General features: G+C 36.2%; 1 protein-coding gene across 2 annotated transcripts; it reads left to right on the plus strand.

The window, feature by feature from the left end:
• LOC146485959 (uridine-cytidine kinase-like 1) lies at nt 1-21,032 on the plus strand. 2 transcript variants are annotated; one of them, XR_014861099.1, is made up of 22 exons: nt 1-482; nt 558-658; nt 4,994-5,047; nt 6,421-6,527; nt 7,849-7,909; nt 8,320-8,384; nt 9,042-9,086; nt 9,170-9,241; nt 10,300-10,355; nt 11,028-11,103; nt 11,919-12,038; nt 12,199-12,215; nt 12,737-12,835; nt 12,992-13,085; nt 13,614-13,676; nt 14,359-14,481; nt 15,216-15,297; nt 16,168-16,193; nt 16,910-16,967; nt 17,510-17,608; nt 17,966-18,449; nt 18,493-21,032. XR_014861099.1 is itself a non-coding variant. In XM_085102624.1 (21 exons), the coding sequence occupies exons 1-21, from the start codon at nt 394-396 to the stop codon at nt 18,004-18,006; spliced, it is 1,548 nt and encodes a 515-aa protein (XP_084958750.1). In that variant the 5' UTR covers nt 1-393; the 3' UTR covers nt 18,007-21,032. The 2 variants fall into 2 exon arrangements, 1 of the variants encoding a protein (XP_084958750.1); XM_085102624.1 differs by having other exon boundaries at nt 17,966-21,032.
• The last annotated feature ends 261 nt before the right edge of the window (nt 21,033-21,293 follow it).

The raw sequence follows: 21,293 nt of genomic DNA on the forward strand, positions 1-21,293 counted from the left end.
AAATTTTAATATTCCATTTCGAGTTCTTCTTTTAATTTTCTTGGTCTCATCAAGTCTAGATTTCGTAGTGGTATTGTTTTTGTGGTTGGTTGTTTTAACATTAATTTACTCAGTTGTGTTTGCGGTGCACAGGACAATTTAAACTGTCTTATGAAAAAAGCAATTGGCTTAGTAATGTAAAGCGCATTCTGTGGGCGTAGATGCCGGAACTTCTTGGCAAATCTAAGGATTTGATTCTGGTATATATTTATACAATGCGATTTTGACTCGACTTAGCGTGTAAAATGAAAGAAATTTTTTTTGACAGACCGAAACGCGCCCGCAGTTACTTTGTTATTGTACAGTGGTTGATAATTATAATATGTGCGCGAAAGCGATTGCGCAGCAACAGACATGGCGGAAAAATCTGAACGACCATGTGCCTTAACCTTGGATCTACGATCGATTTCTCCGACCGAGGACAGCTCAGGAAGCTGCGAAAGGTAATTTTTTGACCCAGTTTTGACTGTTCTCTGGTCAATTTTTGTAATTTAGTACGTTCGTGTTATTTTTGACAGCATAAACGGTGCTCCACCTCAACCACCCAGTTCTCCCTTGAAAGCGAAACCCGATAACGTGCGAGTGTTTCCGCGCTCGAATAGAACGATTTACACGGCAGGTAAGTTAAAAGTTATATTTTGATACAATAAAGGGCTAAATTACAGAATACAGGGCCATTGTTTCATCGCATACCAAACGAGCTGGCTCGTTTAGCTCGTTTGCTGTTTAGTTTGTCTGAGAGACTGGCTCGTTTGCTCTCTACTCCCGAACCAGACGAGACAAACGAACCGCCAAACACATAGAACCAACATTTTAGCGAGCACATCAGTCCATCGTACGAAAAAAAGATGGCGGCCGTACATTTTACCACAATACCTTGCGAACCTAGCAGCCAATAGGGTCATGGAAAGCCATATTGTGCTAACAACACTGTGTGTGTTAAGTTTGAAGTTTTTAGAACTTTTCTGTGTGTGTTTTTAAGGTTTTCATATGGTAAGAATTACTGTTAAATGTAGCAGTCGCAATCTTTCAGTCAGTACAGTGGATTATTTGTTGTTCTTTTATTCACTGCTGTGTCAAATGAACCATCACAAACCCGACACTTTAGCAAGCATAACAATAATTGATAAAATAACAAGAGATAATATTATTATCTCTTGTTCTTTCATCCACTGTGATCCAAATGAGCCAGCTTGTTTTATATATGGTAAAGAGTGGTAAATTTTTTTGCATTATTTGCCTGTACAACGGGAAAAAGAGTTAAGGATTGATTCTGGTGCAGAACAACTTAGGCCCCATTCAGACTTAGTGTCCCAAATTATTCTTAGGCATGGACACTAGCAAAAATCTTGGCACTGCTGTTACAGACACTGCCTCAACAGGCTGTAATCAGGAACGGGTCCCTTGGGATGGGCACTGGTCTGAACAGGGTTTTGTCAGTCCCCGCACTTTCCCCCATGCTACAGTAAATAAATTACCAAGCGCTAAATGGACAATTGCTCCTTTGTCACCGACGTGACAGGTAAGTTCTTAACGGCAAGCAGGCACTGAAAAGGACGCTGTTGAGAATCCTTTGGCACAGGACCGTGGCACGGATAACTAGTCTGAACAAGACCTTAGTCCCAATCGTTTTTATTAACAAAAATACAACTAACTTGTGTAAGTTGGGGGAATTTTTTGATGGAAAAAGAACATTTTTGTTTACAAGTGCCCTATTCCTTCCCAAGGGAAAAATGTGTTTCTTTAATTTTTTGATCCAAGTTGGTGGTAAAATTGAACAGAGCTCATTTGTTGTGGTGTTTTTTTTTATTATTAGTTAACATTTTTATGTGCTTAAATGGTAACAGTTAATGAAACCCCAGAAAATGAATGATTGCCATAAACAAGTCTAAACAAGGCCTTAGTCCCAATCGTTTTTACTAATAAAAATACAACTTGTGTAAGTTGGGGGAATTTTTTGATGGAAAAAGAACATTTTTTTTACAAATGCCCTGTTCCTTCCCAAGGGACAAATGTGTTTGTTTAACTTTTTGACCCAAGTTGGTGATAAAATTGAACAGAGCTCACGTTTATGTGCTTAAATGGTAACAGTCAATGAAACCCCAGAAAATGAATGATTGCCATAAATTGGACTTTTAAAAAAGGGAATTTTCGGTATGAGCAAAAACACCAGTTAGTCTAGTGATTCTACTACTAACAACATATTACTGAACTACTGTGGAACCATAATCAAAAGGAAGGTAGCCTTCATGTATGCGGCAGTGTGGGTCTTTACAACTGTGATTAAATCACCATCAACTGATCAGGATCACAGTGGCAAAGTTATGTGAAGACAACATGGCCCTCTTTTGTTTCATTTAAAATTATTGAGGGAGATAAGAATCACCTACTTCCCTCACTCTAGAGCTTTCATTCAGAGACCACATGTGTTTAGCACTGATTGAAAAAGTTATGACTCTTTTGTAGTCAGTGGGAAGTGAATCCATATTATAAATTTTACATAACTTTTGATTTCACTCCAAACATTTTTTATGCCTGTATGTACACTGTAGGCTAGTCACATTTTAATAGGTGTGAAATTGGCCATCAGTGGTTGAAAATCGTTTTATGTCAGACATGGTTCACATCAATATATAATAATAATAATAATAATAATAATAATAATAATAATAATAATAATAATAATAATAATAATAATAATAATGATGATAATAATAATAATAATAATAATATATATATATTTTTTTTGGAATCGGAACTTTTAACTTGTAAATAACAATTTCAGCTGCTTGGTATATGTTAATAAAGATTATATTATTTTAATAATAATAATAATAATAATAATAATAATAATAATCTTTAATAAGTGCTAGTGGGGCCGAGCATTAATTAAACTTCACAAAGGAATAATTTTAAATTGAACATAACATGGTTAAAAATCCCAGCTGGCTGGATAGGATAGGATAGGATAACTCTATTTATACACGGTATTTCCATCAGCTACTTACAGTTGAACTCGGGGTTGCCAAGAAACAACTCCAGCTAGTGGTCAGGACGAGACCTTATCCTGAGACCTCTAGATTTCAAGTCTGGCACTCTTAGCACTCGGCCATGCTCAACTAAGTCATAGAAATGTTTAATTTAATCACTGGGATCATGTTTTTGTTTTGATAAACAAGTTTCTTTTTTGTCTTCCTTTAATTTTTATTCTCGTTCATAATAATAATTTTGTAGGGATACAAATTTACATTTCACATGGATATGCGATAAGTAAACACACACTTGACATTTAAACAAAATTTGTACATTACATTGGCAAGTTGATATTTAAGATCCAAAACACATTTTTAAATAGATGAATAAAGCAAGAAAATATAGAGATATCTTGTTCCATTTGAAACTATGGTATTTTGATAATGTGTTTTATTAAACATTTTTGCAGAAACTGAAGTTAAAGATGTGCCATGTTGCACAACTATTGACTCAGCTGCATTTGTTTAATATGTAGTAATACAAAAATAAGGTGTAATGGATACTCATTAAATGTGTAATAGTAATATTTTATATCATAAAATGTTTAGACTTAGTTTGTTTGAGTTAGACTTCTCACAAACGTTAACTTGCAGGAAAAGTGATTTTCTGATGGAAACACAACTACTGTAGACTGCAGTTTAAGTTGTAAAGTTGGCACTGACAATTAAAATTGGCTGGTGTTTTGAGCATTGATTGTTTGTTTAGACAAACAAAGCAACTTACAATAAATTTTAAGAAATAACAGCTGTTTAACCCTTTCACTCCCACAGGAAATGCTGTATTTTGTAAAACAGCAACTGTCAACCCCTACAGCAAATGAAGGGCTGTGAGCATAACCGAACTAAATGCATTTCAGATAGCTTTTTGTTGTTTTAGCTTAGATTTACAGGAGGTTTTGCATGTGGCCTTGAATTCCTTCAGGAAACGTTGCTCCAATGTTTTATCCGTTGCTTTGTGCTTCATTTTGTGATAAAAATGGAAATCTTGCCCATAATCATAGCCATGGTTTTCTTTTTATCTGAGCTAAAACAACAAAAAGTTATCTGAAGTGCATTTAGGTTATGCTCTGAACTCTTCAAAATTTGTAGTATACCAATTGAAAGGTTTTGTCTGGGGCATCGCATTAATCATTCCATCAGAGACAAAGAAAGTAACAGACTAGATTGAAAATTGTCCAAAAACAAAAAAAAATATATCTCATTTCTCATATATATTGGGTATACCCCTAAACTATCATTTAATTTGCAAATTTCAGTACATAGTTTCTTGTCAAAATTAATGTTGACTTGGTCTTGAAAGTGTAAGAAGATAAAGTTGCAAAAAAAGGAGGGGTGGTTAATCATATCTTGCATAGGAGGGGAGTAAGATTTTATGCTTGTTATGTACAAATCTCTCCGAGCTTATAATAATAATAATAATAATAATAATAATAATAATAATAATTATAGTATACATTTATTTAGCGCAAACTTCTTTGTGAATATATCCAGTTGTGCTTTACAATATTATTAGAAAATTAAAATTAACTAATAAAGGATCTGTTTGACGTCAAATTTTATACAACTTAACCCAACATTGAGCAAGTATGACTTCTTGTACCATGTGGCCCTTGTGGGAGTGAAAGAGTTACATTTAAATGCTAGCTAAGTTTGATGAGCCAGGCATTTTAACGTGAGTCTGTGAAACCACTCCATGTTTTTGACGGTATGGACAACCAAAAATTAAACATTCCTTTGTTAGGCTGTATCTATGATTGTAAACTCTTTGGTGTCCAGTGGCTTATCAGTACAGATCTGATGGCGTCAGAAAGTGCCAAAAGTTCTTCATTACTCCACTGTAGATTTCCAGGCAAAGTACACTAATCACACAGGCCTTTATTAGTGAGAGCAACCTGATAACTGTTGATTTGTTCCCTTGCTAGGCCGTCCACCATGGTACAACTCACAGGGGCAGCTTAAAGAACCATTTGTCATAGGTAATGTCTCTGAACTCTATTGGAATTCTCAGGGGGAAGAAAAAATAGGGTTGATCTCCATTGCCTTTATTTTTAGTGTGGCTATCATTTGAAAGCTGTGAAAATAATGCACTGAAAGGATTCAATCTGGAAGTGTTGCTCAGATTGAATGTGGTAAACACACTGTAGATTAGTAACAATGCACCCCATACTGATGAAGTTTTACTTTCTGTCACGGTATGTGTTTTTAACGATAAAGTTTTCTGTTAATTTGTAGTTAAAGTTTTGTACTTTTCCCACTTTTTACTTAGGTGTAATGCAATATCCAAAACCTTTTACCTGCCAAAATTTTGCTGGTCAGTGTTGGAAGATTGTTCAAATTCTAAACCCCACAAAAAGTAAAGGCATTAGGGTACAAGTACATGTAGATCATCATCATTATTGTTATTAGAGAGATTTAGTATTGCTTTTACAGCAAACGACAGTAATGACCATGATAGCTGAGTTAATCGTTTGTCTCACGATTGGGTCACATATATGTGGATCACGACATTTCGGTAGCTATACTGCTAATCTTCATCAGGCGATGGTGTCGACTGATTGCGTAACAGTATAAGTAGCACCTCAGTTTGTGTTGATTGGTGCGTTTAGATCCTCTCTTAGGCTGGTATTGATTGGAGGATTTCAATCCTTGTTTTTGAGACTAGAAATCGTTTCAAGTCTGAAATTCAGACTAGAAATTCTTCTAGTCTGAAAGACAAGGATACTGTTATGTAATCAGTTGACACCATCGCCTGGTGAAGACCAGCAGTATAGCAGTTGAAACAAATGATTAACTCAGCTGTCATTTCAAACCACGATGACGAACACCTTTCATAATAGAAATGACTGTTACCATGTTTATCTTACATTTACAGCTCGCTGTAGATCTATGTAAAACTAAGTGTTTTTTTGTTAGCATCAAAGACGAGAATTGTTTTGCACTATTATCATCTACATGTATGTACTTATTTTTTCAAGAAAACATAAACGCGAATCTGATGTTTGAAGTTTGCTGTAAATGCGATTGTAAATCTTTTATTTTTATTTTTAGTAAAGACAATCCACCAATACCGAAAAGGAACTCGCTGAGCTTGTCCAAGGGACAGCTAGCTAAGATGGGTTGATTACCTTCACTTTTCTAGGACGAGAAGAGTTGGCTGAATGAATGAAATGTCAGTGAAAAAATTAGTTCTTCTGATCTTGTTTGCAATGTGAGACACCAAGGAAGCTTCTTGATAAAACAAATTAGACAGATGAGGCTGGAATACTTTTCTGGAATGTTTTGTCCAGGTAGTCCTTTCTTGTTACTGATTTGGTAAAGTTAATGAAAACCACTTGTATCCATGCTTCAGGGTTGTGTGGAGGAAGTGCATCTGGGAAAACAACAGTTGCAAATAAGATCATTGAACAGCTTGGAGTGCCTTGGGTCAGCATGCTTTCACTCGATTCCTTCTACAAGGTGCGTTTGGATGCTGCCATAAAGTGAACCATAAAGCTTTATCAATATTCTTGTTAAAAAATTCAAATTCAAAAATTCTATTCATTATAGAGGCACTGTATTATGTAATTTGTCTCAGATTATTTTAACGACTCTTGTAGTTTTAAGAAGTTTCACAGAAAGGTGCAATCTTCCCACATTTAGGGAATTCAGATTTACTAGTGCATGAAAATTACAAAAGTACATTTTGGATTGTCATACTTTACCTTTTAGTCTGATTATCCATTTGATGTATTTTTTGCATTTCTTTTTGAAGGTTAATTAGGTAATAGTTAGTTACACATGTCCCCTCAAGCATGTAATGCTTTTATTCTCATCGTGTTTAAATAAAGGATCTAACAGTTCTCACTTACTTACTTTCCTCTGAAAGTATATTTTTCTAATTAAGTTTAGGGGTATAAAAATCAGTTTCACTGGAAATGCTTTGTAAGCGATTACAAAGAAGGAGAGCAAATTGGCACAAGGTCTGATGGAAAACACCTGCCCACATCCATAGCATTTTTACAGAACTAATGGCCAGATGCACAAAGATATAGGGCATATGATTTGGAAATAAATAATTGATATGCATATGGTTAAAAACAACATTAGGAGTGTATATGTGACATAAATGTTGTTCTTGTGTGAAAATCCCCAAAACAATTTTTCCTATCAATTTTTTCTCCTTGGATTTCAGAGGTATAACAAAGTGAAATTTCACTTCTGGTTGGGGTACAGTACCAGGCAGGATGTAAGACTGGAGGTTGTGGGACTGTGATGTCAATACGAGATTGGTAGTTTCGCAGTTTCTCTGTTCCTCAGTTGTTTTTCGTGTGTAGAGGAAGAAAACTGTGTGGATGAAATTATGACTGGGAATGTTGAGTGCTCACAACTAAACAACTGAGGAATAGAAAAACTGCGAAAGTAGCGACACTGTATTGACGTCACAGCTGTACTGTCCCCAGACTCCCATCTTTTGTGTGGTATTGTATCCCATCAGAAGTGAAATTTCACATTTTTATACTCCTCAAATGCAGGCAAGAAAAATTAATAAGGAAAATTTGTTTTCGGTTTCGATTAGAACAACATGAAGATTTGGTCAAGCAGATAAAAAGAATTCTGTCATATACACTTAAAAATATACAGGTAAATCTGAGGAAAACAAGCAAAAATAGAAGACTAAAATTTTATATGCTTTCAGGTATTGGGAAACTTTTGATAACAATTAGGAGTTTGGAATCTGCGCAGTGTAGTGATGTCCATTCTTGAGTTTTGACACTTCTTCTCCTTCCCTTAATTGTAGGTACTAACTCCTGAACAGCATGAGGCAGCCAATAGGAATGAATACAATTTTGATCATCCAGGTAAAGTAGACTTGTAAAGAACAGGAAAGCCTAAAGTTTTTTTTTTTTTTTAAACACTAGCTTTGAAGAGGAGGTGTATTTTTTTAAGCCTGAACTTAGATAGTAGAGAGATTTGGAATTACATTTACGGCAACTTGGCAGAAGTGACCATGTTTACCCTACATTTGCTGCTCGCTGTTTTCAGTTTCTCAGTAAAACTGAGTAGTTTTGTGTTAGTATTAAAGGTCAGAATTGTTTTGCACTATTTTCATCAGTGTATTACTTTTTCAAGAAAACAAATGTGAATCTCATTTTTGCCGTTTGCCATGCAATGCTAAATCTCTCTAATGATAGTGTGAGATAAACAGAGAGAGTTCCCACTGGTGGGATAAATTAAATGAATTTTGTTTTGAATCACTATTCTTTGTTAGATTCATTTGATGCTGACTTGGCTGCAACGGTCCTGAAGAAGCTGAAAGAAGGGAAAAGTGTGCAGGTAAAACAAGATAATACTTACAGTGTTATTCTATTAGTTGACATAACAATAAATTATTCAAAATAACTTTATTGTTATACATAAACAAGTGAAAACAAATGATAAAACTGAACAACATTTCAAAGTCGTCATGACTTATAACTTTACTGTTGACCAGGACTTTTCCAATACATTATTAATAATTATTACAGTTTGATCTTCTGTAAATATCCACCTCCATTCAAAAGTGAGTTGCTTATGGGAAAAATCTAAATACACATTGTTATGAAGAACTGATGCAAACTGAATATCATTTTCATGTAGTATAGACATGGCTACTTCCCTCACTGAAAGAAATTGCACAGATTTCTCAGGTGTTACACATGATGTAATGGACAGACGTCCTTGGAACACTTGATGCCTGTCGTTGTTTTTATTGCTCCTTACTCACCAAGGTATTTTCTGAGGCCCCTTTTAAACAGTTCAAAGGATACCTTCTAATATTCACTTAAACTCAGGAGAAAGGGGAATTTTTCTTTCTTTTTTTTTTATTTAAAGGCAGGGGAATCATGCTTATGCCTGGTTTAGGCTTGTGCAATTGTGTGAATTCTAGGTGGATTGTCAATTATCTTTATTTTTTGCATAATGCTAAATTTGTTTTATATTGTTTCTTAAAAGGTGCCAATTTATGATTTCAAAACTCACAGCAGATTAGACCAGAAGGTAAGCATCATATAAAACCTTTTATGACAAGAGTCAACTCTAATCATGGCTAAATTATTGTTTTCTTTCACTTTATCTGACAGAATGATTTGTACGGTGCTAATGTTATTATCTTTGAAGGAATCATGGCATTTGCCTACAAGGATCTGAGAGATGTAAGTGTTTTGTTTCAGCTGGTTTTAGTTTCAGGTTTCTTTTATTTCTGCTTCTGGTTAAAACACATTTATTCCTTAACCTAAAACACAGAAACGACTGATAATATCTCCTTAAGGACGGTGCCTACTTTTGATACTGCACATACATTCTGCACATCTCAAGATACTCGGGTTTCCTATGGGTGATGCCTACTAATTCAGGGATATTTTTGTGTGGTTCAAAACAATCTGAAGAAAGCAGAACTAAGCAAGTGCTCTTGGTATCATAATCATAATCATAATATTGATATATTTCTTCACTTTTCATTACTTTTTACTCTTTTGACAAATAATGTATTCAAAACTGACTTTTTTAACGCCTTCAGTTAGTAATTCGGTAACACCGCCTGCCTATATTAGCTCGCTATTTGCAGGCGGTGTTCATTTGTAAGTAACTTTTGGAAAACTTAATAAACTTGAACTTGAACTTGTATCCAAAAAGAAAATTAGGGGTAACCATACTTTTTTCAGAGATAAATAATGCTTCCATTTAGAAAAAAACACCACACATTGCTTTGTATTTTACTGTTTTTAGAATGCTTTTTGCTTAATTATCTCTAAAAAAAATGCATGGTTACCATATTTTGGATTTCAATAGCCCTTGCTAGAATAAACATTATCATTATCATTATCATTATTATGCTAAGATCTGCTTTCGCCGCATAATCATAAACCACACAAAAATACTTCCTTATTAGTTGGCACATCCTTAAGTTGTTCTTACATGTATTACAAAGCTGCATTGAAGCCACAGGCAGCTAAGTGTAAATCTTTGAGTGGCTATCTTATAGACAGGTTCTTTGTCACTCGGTGGCCATGTTGAGTCTCGGAGGAATAAAAAGCTTTGTTTTTGCACGGTAAGCCTCAGCCAGACGCGAATTCAGTGCGAGGCTAGCCGTGCAAACACAAAGCTTTTTATTCTCCTGAGACTCAACATGGCTGCCAAGTGACAAAGGTCTATTGTCTATTTACATATTATTTCTACTACATAACACCTTATTGTTGTTGTTGATTTTTAGCTGATGGATATGAAGGTTTTTGTTGATGCTGATCCTGATGTGAGACTCTCCAGAAGGTCAGTTAATGGACCCTCTGGTTCACCTTTTCACTTACAGCTTGTTGCCTAGGTCTATCTATTGCAATGTTTATTCTAGTCTCCAACTTCATAAAATTTACAGCAGCACATCACACATGATGCCCAAATTTTTTAGAAGCATATGTCCTATTTCAGAGGGTTGGCATTTGAAGACTAGCTTTTGAACTTGATCGTGGCAAATCGCTACATGAAGTTACAAACCTGAAGAAATTTAATTTTCCATTGAAACACTTTGTAAAAAGTTCAGTAAGGCAAATAATTAACTTTAAATCTAAAGTTGTCAATAAGAAGATAACACATCCAAGGCCTTCTTTCTTGAAAACAGGTCCTCTGAATTCTCCCTGCCTTTGAAGTCCACTGAATTCTTATAAGACTATTTCAATCTATAAGATACCTTGGCATTTACATACATTTCTTCTATGTTACTTCTGAAAATTTATCACTGGGTAAAAGCAACATCTTTTTGATATATAATAGCACGTAATAATGACATTTACACAGCAGAAAATTTTCCCTGAAATTGTTAGCTAAATTAGTGGCCAAGACTGTGGGCAAATTCTCTGAAATAATGCAGTAAAAATGCCAACCATATTTTTACTAACAGCCTCTAGTCTTGCATAAAACCTGTGTCTTGTCTCCACTGCAACATAGATTGAAGAGAGACATCACCGAGAGAGAAAGAGATCTTGTAGGTGTCTTGCAGCAATACAACACTTTTGTGAAACCTGTAAGTATGTTGATATCAACTCTCATCTTGACAAATCATTTATGCAACATTCAATTAGTTTGCCTATCTATTGATCAGATCAACTCTGTCAGCATATCACTGAGGTGGAAGGGACTCTTTGCAGTACATATTTGTGGTCCATGACTGGTCTTTCAGGTTCCACAGTCAGCTGTTGTCGTTGCACTGTAAGCAGGATTTAAGCTTCTCAGTAAAAAAGCTAGCTAATTCTCTGGTATGCAATGGAGTATAGTATATGTGATGGTATAATATCATTTTAAGCCTGGTAAATACAGGAGAATGATGTGTTATTCAGTTAGTGACACAAGATACTTAAGCAGTATGCAGGATTTTTGTCACATGAGCCTAGTTTAATAGCCTGGCGGATTACTTTTTCAGTCAAGCATTCCCAGAAAAATAAAATTTGAGCTCTCTCCACAGGAGCTGAGCCCATGACCTTCCGATTATTATTTTGGATGCTTTGCTACTGAGCTATAGGATACTTGTGGAAGCCAGGCCTTTAAACTTGGTTCATGTGACAAATATCCTGCAAAATCAATCTAGTTGTAATGAATAGCTCAGCTCCCACAAGTCTCCTGTAGCTCAGTGTTAGACCATCCAAACTAGTAAACAGAGGGTCATAGATTCAACTCCTGATAGCAGAAGTCAGATTTCTTTTCTCTAAGTATGCCTGTGTTGCTGATTGAAAAAACACATTAATTATTGTAAATTTGGCGTTTGTGTCGTTGTCATTTGAGGTGGTGAAATGTAAAGTTTATTTGGCTTGGTGATGGAATAATGTCTGCTTTATTTTTCAGGCTTTTGACCAGTACATTGCACCCACAGTAGTTTTTGCAGACATAGTAGTTCCCAGAGGAGGAGAGAACAGTGTTGCAATAGATTTGATTGTACGCCATGTGAGGACACAGTTGGAACAGGTTACAATGCAGAATTGTTTTGCTTGTTTTATTACCATTTATCTTTATAAAAGACTGTTGACCAGGACATTATAAAGTAGTTAAAAACCAAGTTGATTTGATATAAATTATGACAAGTTTAGCACATGAACTAAGTAGTTTTTTTCTTTTTCCTGTTTAGAGGGGATTTAACTTCAGGTGAGCTTACAGTTTTGGTTTTTCTGTCCCAATCCACAACTTCTTCAATAATTGTTGTTGCTGTCTTTAAAAATACATTGTTAAAGTGTCACTTGCTGCTATCTTCACTTCATTTGCCAGCTTTAATAGCTGGCTGCCAGCTACCAACGACAGCCCTTGATACACATTTACATTGCTTATTTTGTTATGGAGGAAAAGACATTCACCTTGGTTGCTAATCTTGTAGTCCCAATGGTGACCAACACCCAATTTTCTTCTTTACAAATTATATAATTACTCGGTCAAACATAAAAGTCATGTAATCAGTAAATCAAGGAAACGATCTGATCACTAAAGGCAAAATGTCTTGATGTTTAAATAGATTCTCCCAACCAGTAACACAAGCAATATATGGAGAACAGTGACGAGAATAAACAGGTTCATACAAGGGCTATTAAAGCATTAAACAGCAAGAATCTTAAGATGTTGAAGATTGTTCGTTCATAATATTTTATTGAAATTCTCTTGCCTCTTTTGTTCAGAGCACAGCTTCGATCAGCACACCAAGGACAGCCCCTGCCCAGCTCCTTGAATATTCTAGAAAGCACACCACAAGTCAGAGGACTTCATGCCATCATTAGGTTAGAATTTGAAAATGACTTAAGTTGTATTTTAGAAAGGATGAGCCAATGTACATTTTATCCCAAATATTCATTGCCATACCAAATCTAAACTTCATGGTAAAAGAGTAGATGTCACATTCTAATGCTGGAGTTTTTCTTTCCTGTTTGTCTTAGGAATGAGGAGGCCAGTAGAGATGATTTTATCTTTTATTCCAAGAGGTTGATGAGAATACTTATTGAGCATTCTCTTTCTCTCTTACCTTTCAAAGTGAGTATAAAATTAATATACACTTGTTGTTTAAGTAAGAGGGGCATATGGGAAAATACTTGGCCCAAGCTAATGGTATGTACACCAAGCATTGTGAGGTGTTTGTTCCACAATCAAAAGCCTTGAAGTTTCCTGTCCAGCCTGGCCTTATTTCAGTCAAATAGTATTTCATCAAACAAACCAATGCCTAATTTCACCGCAAAATAAATACAGTATCATGAAGAGATATTGACAAATGAGCAGTGAATGTTGAATAGTGTGTATGTTTATCATCCAACCAAGTACATGACAGCAAACACATAAGTTGTCTAGAGAACAGAAAAGTGATCATTCCAACATCTTCAAACTGCTGACCGTATGTTGTTTTACTTTCTTTAGCTGGTAATTTGGCACTGACTTTTATACAATGGATTCCCCAGAAACGGAACAAAGATTTTGTTTGCCTTCCTCCCGTTTTAATGTGACTTAAATTAAAATCAAACAAAACAAACAACATTGCTTTGTGGACCCTTCCTTTGTTGGTTTTAGAAACATGTTGTCACTACAATGGAAGGGACTGTATATGAAGGAAGAAGATTTGCAGGGAGAAGGGTAAGAAATCAAATGGTAAATTTTGGCCTTGGCATATTTTTTGTTTCGACTAGTAAACAGAGAAGAGCTCTAGTAACACAATCCTGACAATCGGTAATCAATTATAAGCATTCTTACAGCATTTTGTTTATCTTGAAACACATAGAGTGACATTTTGTTTAATGCAGTGAACTTTAAGCTTGAGGTTGATTGGCGATTGCACAAAACTAAATTGCAGTGTGTGTGCACCTTTGAATGTTCTGTATTAGAATTTTGTGGGGATTTCAATTCACTGTCTGTGATAGTGAAGTGTCCACCAGGTAGTTCTAAAATGGCAATCTCAGTACACTGACTACAGGCCCCATCCCCCACTTCTCTTGCAACTTGTCCCAATCTCTGATTTTTCATTTGCCCCGTTCCTGCTTTGGAGCTTGTTCACAGTCTGACCGTGTGTTTTATACACCTTTTTTACTTATAAAAATGTTTGCAGTCTTGCAGGCATACTTGGAAAAAGGAAGTCCAAGTTCTCCTAACAGGAGTTGAACCTATGACTTCCCACTGTCATATGTTCGACTCCTATTGGAGAACTTGGATTTCCTTTTTTGAGTATGCTTGTGTCACTGACTGAATAACCCATCATTCTCGTATATTTTCTACACCACATTTCTTCCATTGCAAAACTGTTTTTGTTGTTTCTTTGCAGTTGTGTGGTGTGTCAATCCTCCGAGCTGGTGAAACAATGGAGCCAGCTTTGGAGTCTGTAGTAAAGGACATCAGAATAGGAAAGATTCTTATCCAGACCAATGAATACACATCGGAACCTGAGGTAGGACTTTCCTTTATGATCAAATGATGAAGAAAGTTGCATAGAATTGAAGGAGACTTAAGCTGCAACCACCCAAGTAATTTTGGCTTGCACAGGCGACATGGTTTTTCTAAAATAAATTATTAGTGCACAGTAGAAATTGTACATGAAGCCACCCCGCACAGGTGACACAACTGCAAAACAATGGATTACAGAAAAACAGTTGCTCAAAATTCAACAAAGTACTAGGCTGTCAGATCACGTAAAGATAGATGGAGAACAGTGAGAAATCTGAATCCAGGCCAGTAACGGTAATAATAATAATAATAATAATAATAATAATAATAATAATAATAATAATAATAATAATAACTAAAGGTTCTTCTAGAGCGCAGCTATATATTGTCAGCAGGCTTTATAAATATAAAGCTAAAGAGAAAAAAAAAGATATCACACAATTCTTACAATCAAAGTTGATTAAATAAAAATGTCTTGAGCTTTCTTTTCAAAGACGCTAAAGATGGTGCATTTTTAATGTCTTCTGGTAAGCAATTCCAGAGAGAAGGATCTACCACAGCTAAGGAACGAGCACCGTATGCCTGGTTCTAATAATCCGGTTGTTGCAATGTTAGTCCATTGGAAGCAGAGCGAAGACTACGAAGGGGGTAGTGAAGCTGTAGAAGGGCACTGATATAGGACGGGGCCATTTCGTTCAATACATTATAAGTCATGGTGGTTTGTCATGTTTCTTGTAGCTTCATTATCATCGGCTTCCAAAAGGAATCAGTGAGGACCATGTGATACTCATGGATGCGACTGTAGCTACAGGAGCAGCAGGTCAGTGCATGTAATATATCAAACACATACAAACACTTAGCCTGTGAACGCAAACGTATTTCCAGCTGTCGTTTCTCACTTGGCGGAGAGAAGTGACAGCCGGAAATACATCTGCATTCACAGGCTACCAAACAATGAGAAGTAGGTTGAAAAACGAGGCACAGCCGAGTTTTTTTAAACGACTCCAAGGTATTTAGATATCTGATGAAACACACTTTTGAGTGTTTGATATGGCTTCTTGAATAGCCAATAACTCTTGGAATTCAAGGCTAAAATTGGCAAAATTTTATGGTAATTAGGAACACATATCCAAACCACAGCCACGGTAGTGATTTTCTTTGTTTTCTCTTGATGAGTTATTAATGAGTTTGAGAAGTGATAATCATAATCCTCTTCAATAAAATTGAACGACATTTTGGAGTCGTCATGATACCATTTTTTTATTTTCAAGGATGTAGGGACGACTCTGAACGTTGTTCGATTTTATCTTTGATTTGTACTTGTTTTAGTATGTATTACCAAACTTTTGTTTGTAATCCTCTTCCCACCATTAAAACATGACAGAACAGCTATTCATTTGGATCACCATTAGGAAAAAGAATGACCCCTCAATGCCATTACAGATCTTTCTAGTTCATTCTGGGTCATTCTGAAGAGTGCATTCCTGTGGCACTGGAAGTATTGGAAAATAAATGGACATTATCCAATAAAAGTAATTAAATCGAAGAAAGACCCTCGCAATTCTTTACACAACTTAAACAGTTGTGAAAAAAAATTCAGGCTTGAACGGGATTCTTTTTGGCCCAAGCCTAGTCACTGCATCACATTATTTTCTTATGTTCTTAATGCATTGCCTTCTCCTCTTTACAGCTCTCATGGCCATCAGAGTTTTGTTGGTAAGTCAACCAACACGTTGTTTTAACCACAATGTATTTACAAACGACATACAGAATGCCAAGCAATGTCTCATACTTAATTACTCCTATGAAGTAGTATTTCATCTGCAACAATTCCTTTACTGATGAGTCATGGTGCTTTTTACATTAGATTACATTTCCAGTTGAAAGTGTCAAAAGTAATTTGTGTTTGCTTTGGTTTTGCTTTACTACGTGCTGTGATTGGTTAGTAAGACTCGCGCCACTTTCTCAACCAATGAGAAACAAAACCAAAACCCACTTGTGACTTGCTCGTACGCGTTTTCCCGCGCTTGGCGCCGGTAACATGTATTTGCTTTGAGCTCCGATTGGTCCGTTGGTTTATCTCCAGTTGAACCTTCAGTTTGCCATGACAACATTTATGTGCCCGCGAAAAAGAACAGCGAGGTTGTTTTTCTGCTGCCTATTGAAGGGTCTTCCTAATGTGCTGTGTGGTTGTAGATGTTAGAGTCAAATATTGGGATGTGAAATGTAGTTTTGTTTCTCGAATCTGAGGACCCTAAAACAGCGAAAATAGCACTTTGTACATAGAAGATATTGAGCATTAAAAATGAATGAGGGTAGAAGAAGGGGGAGTGATGTTGCTTTACATAATTTTTTTAATTATTATTATTTATCATTATAAATTGATCAGTTCCCTTTAAAACAGAAAATGGTATGTTTAACTTTGCTTACAGGATCATGATGTTAAAGAAGAAAACATCTTGTTCCTGTCCCTGATAGCAGCTGAGTCAGGTAAGGAAATTATCCATGCCAAACAAATTACTGGATCTAGCAGTTTGCACGACACATGTCACGTTTGACCTAAGCATGCTTCGGGTCTCTTCGTAGCTGACTGAGTGGATCATCCAACCAGTGAGCAGAAGCACCGGAGTTTGACTAGCATAGCATAGCAAAGTATAGCATATCCTCTTTGTGCATATGTAGCACATAAGCCCGAGACCAGGGTTTTCCGCATTTACCTTCAGTCTGTTGAAATTTTTCTCCAACTAATTCCATGTCATCAATCGTCCCCTTCCATGTTTTTCATTGTTGGCCTCGTTTCTTTCTTCCATCGCCTGGTATCCACCTCAGTGTAGCCTGTAGCCGACAACAACAAGGACGCATGTTGGAGGCTGCCTTCCTTAGAGACTTAGATGTTTTCTTTGTCCCATGTTTGTGATAAACGCAATGTTTCGCGACCAAACTTCAGGACTTTTATCTTGTTGTTAACCACAACAAACTATTTTGTTATTTTTGGTTTAAATTACGTTCTGTTTTGTTTTGTTTGGTTGTAGGTGTTCACACAATAGCTTATGCTTACCCAAATGTAAAAATAGTAACAGCAGCTGTCGACCCAGAGGTCAATGATAAATTCCATATCATACCTGGTATAGGTAAGTTATACGGAACGATAATGTGTGGGGAGAGATGTCCATCTCTCCTTGAGATTGGTGAAAATGTACAACGGTGTTTCGAAGGCATCATAACTTAATTTTCAAGTTTACAATTATAACTGATTAATTATAACTTTGATCGTACTGAAATATATTCAAAATTGCGATAGAATGATTTGTTGAAATCATAAATTATTTCCACTTCACCGTTTTTTCAAACTGGAAAATGAAGTAATGAAGCGTTCGAAATGTGTTGTTTATTTTCACTGATTTTTATTATTAATTGTATTTCGAAACGTTCTCTTTGAGAAAAGGATTAATTAGAGGCTGAGAATGTATTTTGGATTTCTTTTACAGGAAATTTTGGAGACCGATACTTTGGAACAGCGGATCGCTGATAAGCATATGTAACGTAAGATTAAAGAACAAATTAATATTCGTAAGATAGATAAAAAGGATTTGAGTTTGACTTCGCCACAGAAGAATATTGCATTTGCAAGTGAAGCACAGTAAAATTCTAACACAGGCAACAATTAAACAAGAAAGTGGCAGGAGAAATGAACAGAACTTTCGTTCCGCTTGACACCAAACTCCCAAAAATAAAAAGTAGAAATAATATATATATATATTTAATATATATGTTTATACATAAAGTACGCATAGAGCGGTTTTCAGTTGATTGTGGAAAGTAATTCGCCTTTTCTTTGGCTTTCTTTACTACGCTCTGTGATTGGTTGGCAAATGTCACGCCACTTTCTTAACCAATGAGAAACAAAATCCAAACCAATCGTTACTTGCTCGCACGCGTTTTCCCGCGCTCGGCGCCGGTTGCCGTTAATCGGTCGGATGCTCTCCTACAGAGCTGCTGGGAGTCTCATGGCGAGCTATAGGAGCACCCAACAAGGACACTAAGCAAAATAGTTAAGATGTTGTTTCTTGTATTCTTACGTAATTTTATGGCCTTTTAAAACGCAAATTTGTCTAAGCTAACAGATTGACCTGTTCGGATTCTTAAGCTTTATAATTTAAATGGCCGAAAATTTTAGGGAATGGGATCTTTTACCCCGAATTTAATGCGAGCCGTTGATGGCTTTTCGAAAATTGCTCGCTGGCCTTTTATTTATTTATTTATTTTTTCGCACTTTCATTTTAATGACGTGTTTGCCCTATCGAAGCCAAAAGGGTTTAGTTTTTCTACGTTGCGGAAGTTTCAGGCGACCTTTCCCAAAAGAAAACTCTAGTTTTTCTTCGCAATCGGATAATGTCTTTTCGAACAGATACTGTTCAACCGAAACGAACCGTTGGGTGCCCCTGAAGCTGGGCAGTTTACAAGGTTCATACATGACACGCGTACTGAATGCTGCTAGGATCAGCAATGCCTTCAGCTTGCTGCGAGATTGTAAAGAAAAAAGGATGCGAAATTGTAGGTGCAGTCATGAGATAAGAAAACTGTGGTATTTCGAATGTACTCAGTGATGCATATTCTAGTGGTATACCATGGAATATTCCACAAGTGACGACTTTGTTTAATTTATAATAAGCTTACGAGTAGGACATTTACGAACAAAAAACACTCTATAGCAGTGATCATCTCATGCATACCCATATAACTTTTACGCGGAGTGCCGCATTTTGGCCGGAAAACACAGTGGCACACAATGAGGGTATTTTAAGCGGTCAAATTTTAACATCATTCATTAGAAAGCAACTAAGTATTCAGTAGGTGCGAAAAAATCCTTCATGTAGTTTAGTTATGGTGGGGAAACATGTAGAGTCGGTTGCCAGGTACCGTTCTGTTTTATTTCAAACTTTTTTATAACTTTGAAATCCAGAAGTCATATTTATTTTGTTAAAAAAAAAAGGTAATTCGCGGAGAAGCTGCTCAGGAGAGCTCAGATCTTAGCGGAGACTAAGGGTATTTACTATAAAATTGAATAACGGTAACGTGTTTTCAGAAAATCGTAGCAACCGAAGGAAGTTGGCGCGCTTTCATTAAGATTTCATGTTTTAGAAATATGTAATCTGTAACTAGAAGGAAGTTGCGTTTTCATTTACAATTCTTCTTATTCGTCTTGTTATGAGCCTGGAAACGAGAGAAATCTTTCCCCGATTTGTTTCAGTTTCGTTTTCTTTGTTTTTTTTTTTTGGTTTTTGTTTTTTGAATGGGCAAAGAAAAGTATATCTAGAGGTAACCCGAAGATTCCGGATGGGATTTTCCGAAAGCGATACAAAACTACCAATAGTGGTAGCTGTGTGTATTTCGTATATTCCACACCCATCAGTGACAGCTGTATGTGGCATGCTTTCGTTAGATTAATCATCCAATCAGAATTCAGGTCACAAGTGTACTTCCGTTGGCTTTCTGGGAGATGTCCGCGAATTTGATTGGATGATCGATCTCAGAGAAGTTTAGTCATGGGTCCTTAGAGCCTGAGGCCTCAGCTGCTTGTTTGCACATCAGATGCGATTTTTAGGCTTTGTTCTACACTATACCGGATAGCTCTTGTGCCGGCACCAAAAACATATCGGATAGGGTTTTCGTTCACACACAAAACGCCGATTTCGGATCGATTTTTGTGCCGGAGCGATGCTGCGCTGCTTCGGTCTTGAAAGTGAATCGTCACATATTGGATAGGTTTTCGTGACACTTTCTTGAGTAGTGTGAACAGAGAAGAGAACCGAAACGAAGTCAACAACGAGGAGGAACGATTGGATTCTGGTGGAAAGATGGCGGCGGTTTTGGGCCACTTCTGTTCACACCAGGTCGGAGTATTTTTCACCACGGCATAAAATGCTATCCAGCATAGTGTAGACGTAGCCTTGGAAAAGACAAACCTGTACTTTGTCGTGAAAAGCTCGGCATATTTGGATTTCTCGACTTTTTTCTGCGCTATTGTTAGCTGTCGCGTCGCCTCTGCGAGGGTGACTTCACGTACATAGCTAAGAAAAAAATTACACATGTAGCCGAGGCCTTATGATCGGTCGGGAAATGTTGTCTTGTTTGTTTAGTTTAGTTTAGTTAAGTTTAGTTTAGTTTTATTATTTCACAAGTTATTACTATATTTACGTCAAAATCTTTATGCAAACGATTATTGGAAATAGTAAAAATATGAAAAAACAAAAAAATCGTGGGGGAAAAGCATTTTAGGCTTTACTTTGATTTGACAAATGCATTTAAAAAGAATTTAAAGTCAACCTGAGAATCTTAAATTAAACTCTGTACGTGGACAGACACGTGGAGAATTGTAGTATCGTTGTAAAATAAAAAGAACATTTATTTATTGCACCTTTTTTAAACAAATCTATGTTATTGTTAATTGTTTTTAATTTCTGTCAATTTAAGGGGAGTGACGCATGCGAATGGGATTTTGCTCAGTTTAGCGTGGGAAAATTGATTAATAAAGAGGTTTTAAACGTGTATAAACGTCTCCCATAACTTCACTTTGTTATTCTCTCTTCAGTTTTGGTTTGGGAAGGATATATCACTGTACACTTCCATTATCTTGATTTCTTCATTACTAGCTTCTCGACTGCAAACCGCTTTAACCGTTTTCGTAATGTGGTTGTACGCTTTCTCGAGCAATGTTTTGTATTCTCTGAGTATTAGAGATTCTAGCAGTTTCCTGCAATGGAATATTGCTTCAAATAAATAATAGTGGTTTTCTATCGAGTGTCGAGGACAGTG

The sequence above is a fragment of the Pavona decussata genome, unplaced genomic scaffold, assembly GCF_977016875.1.
Source record: "Pavona decussata unplaced genomic scaffold, jaPavDecu1.1 SCAFFOLD_23, whole genome shotgun sequence".
NCBI classification, from domain to species: domain Eukaryota; kingdom Metazoa; phylum Cnidaria; class Anthozoa; order Scleractinia; family Agariciidae; genus Pavona; species Pavona decussata.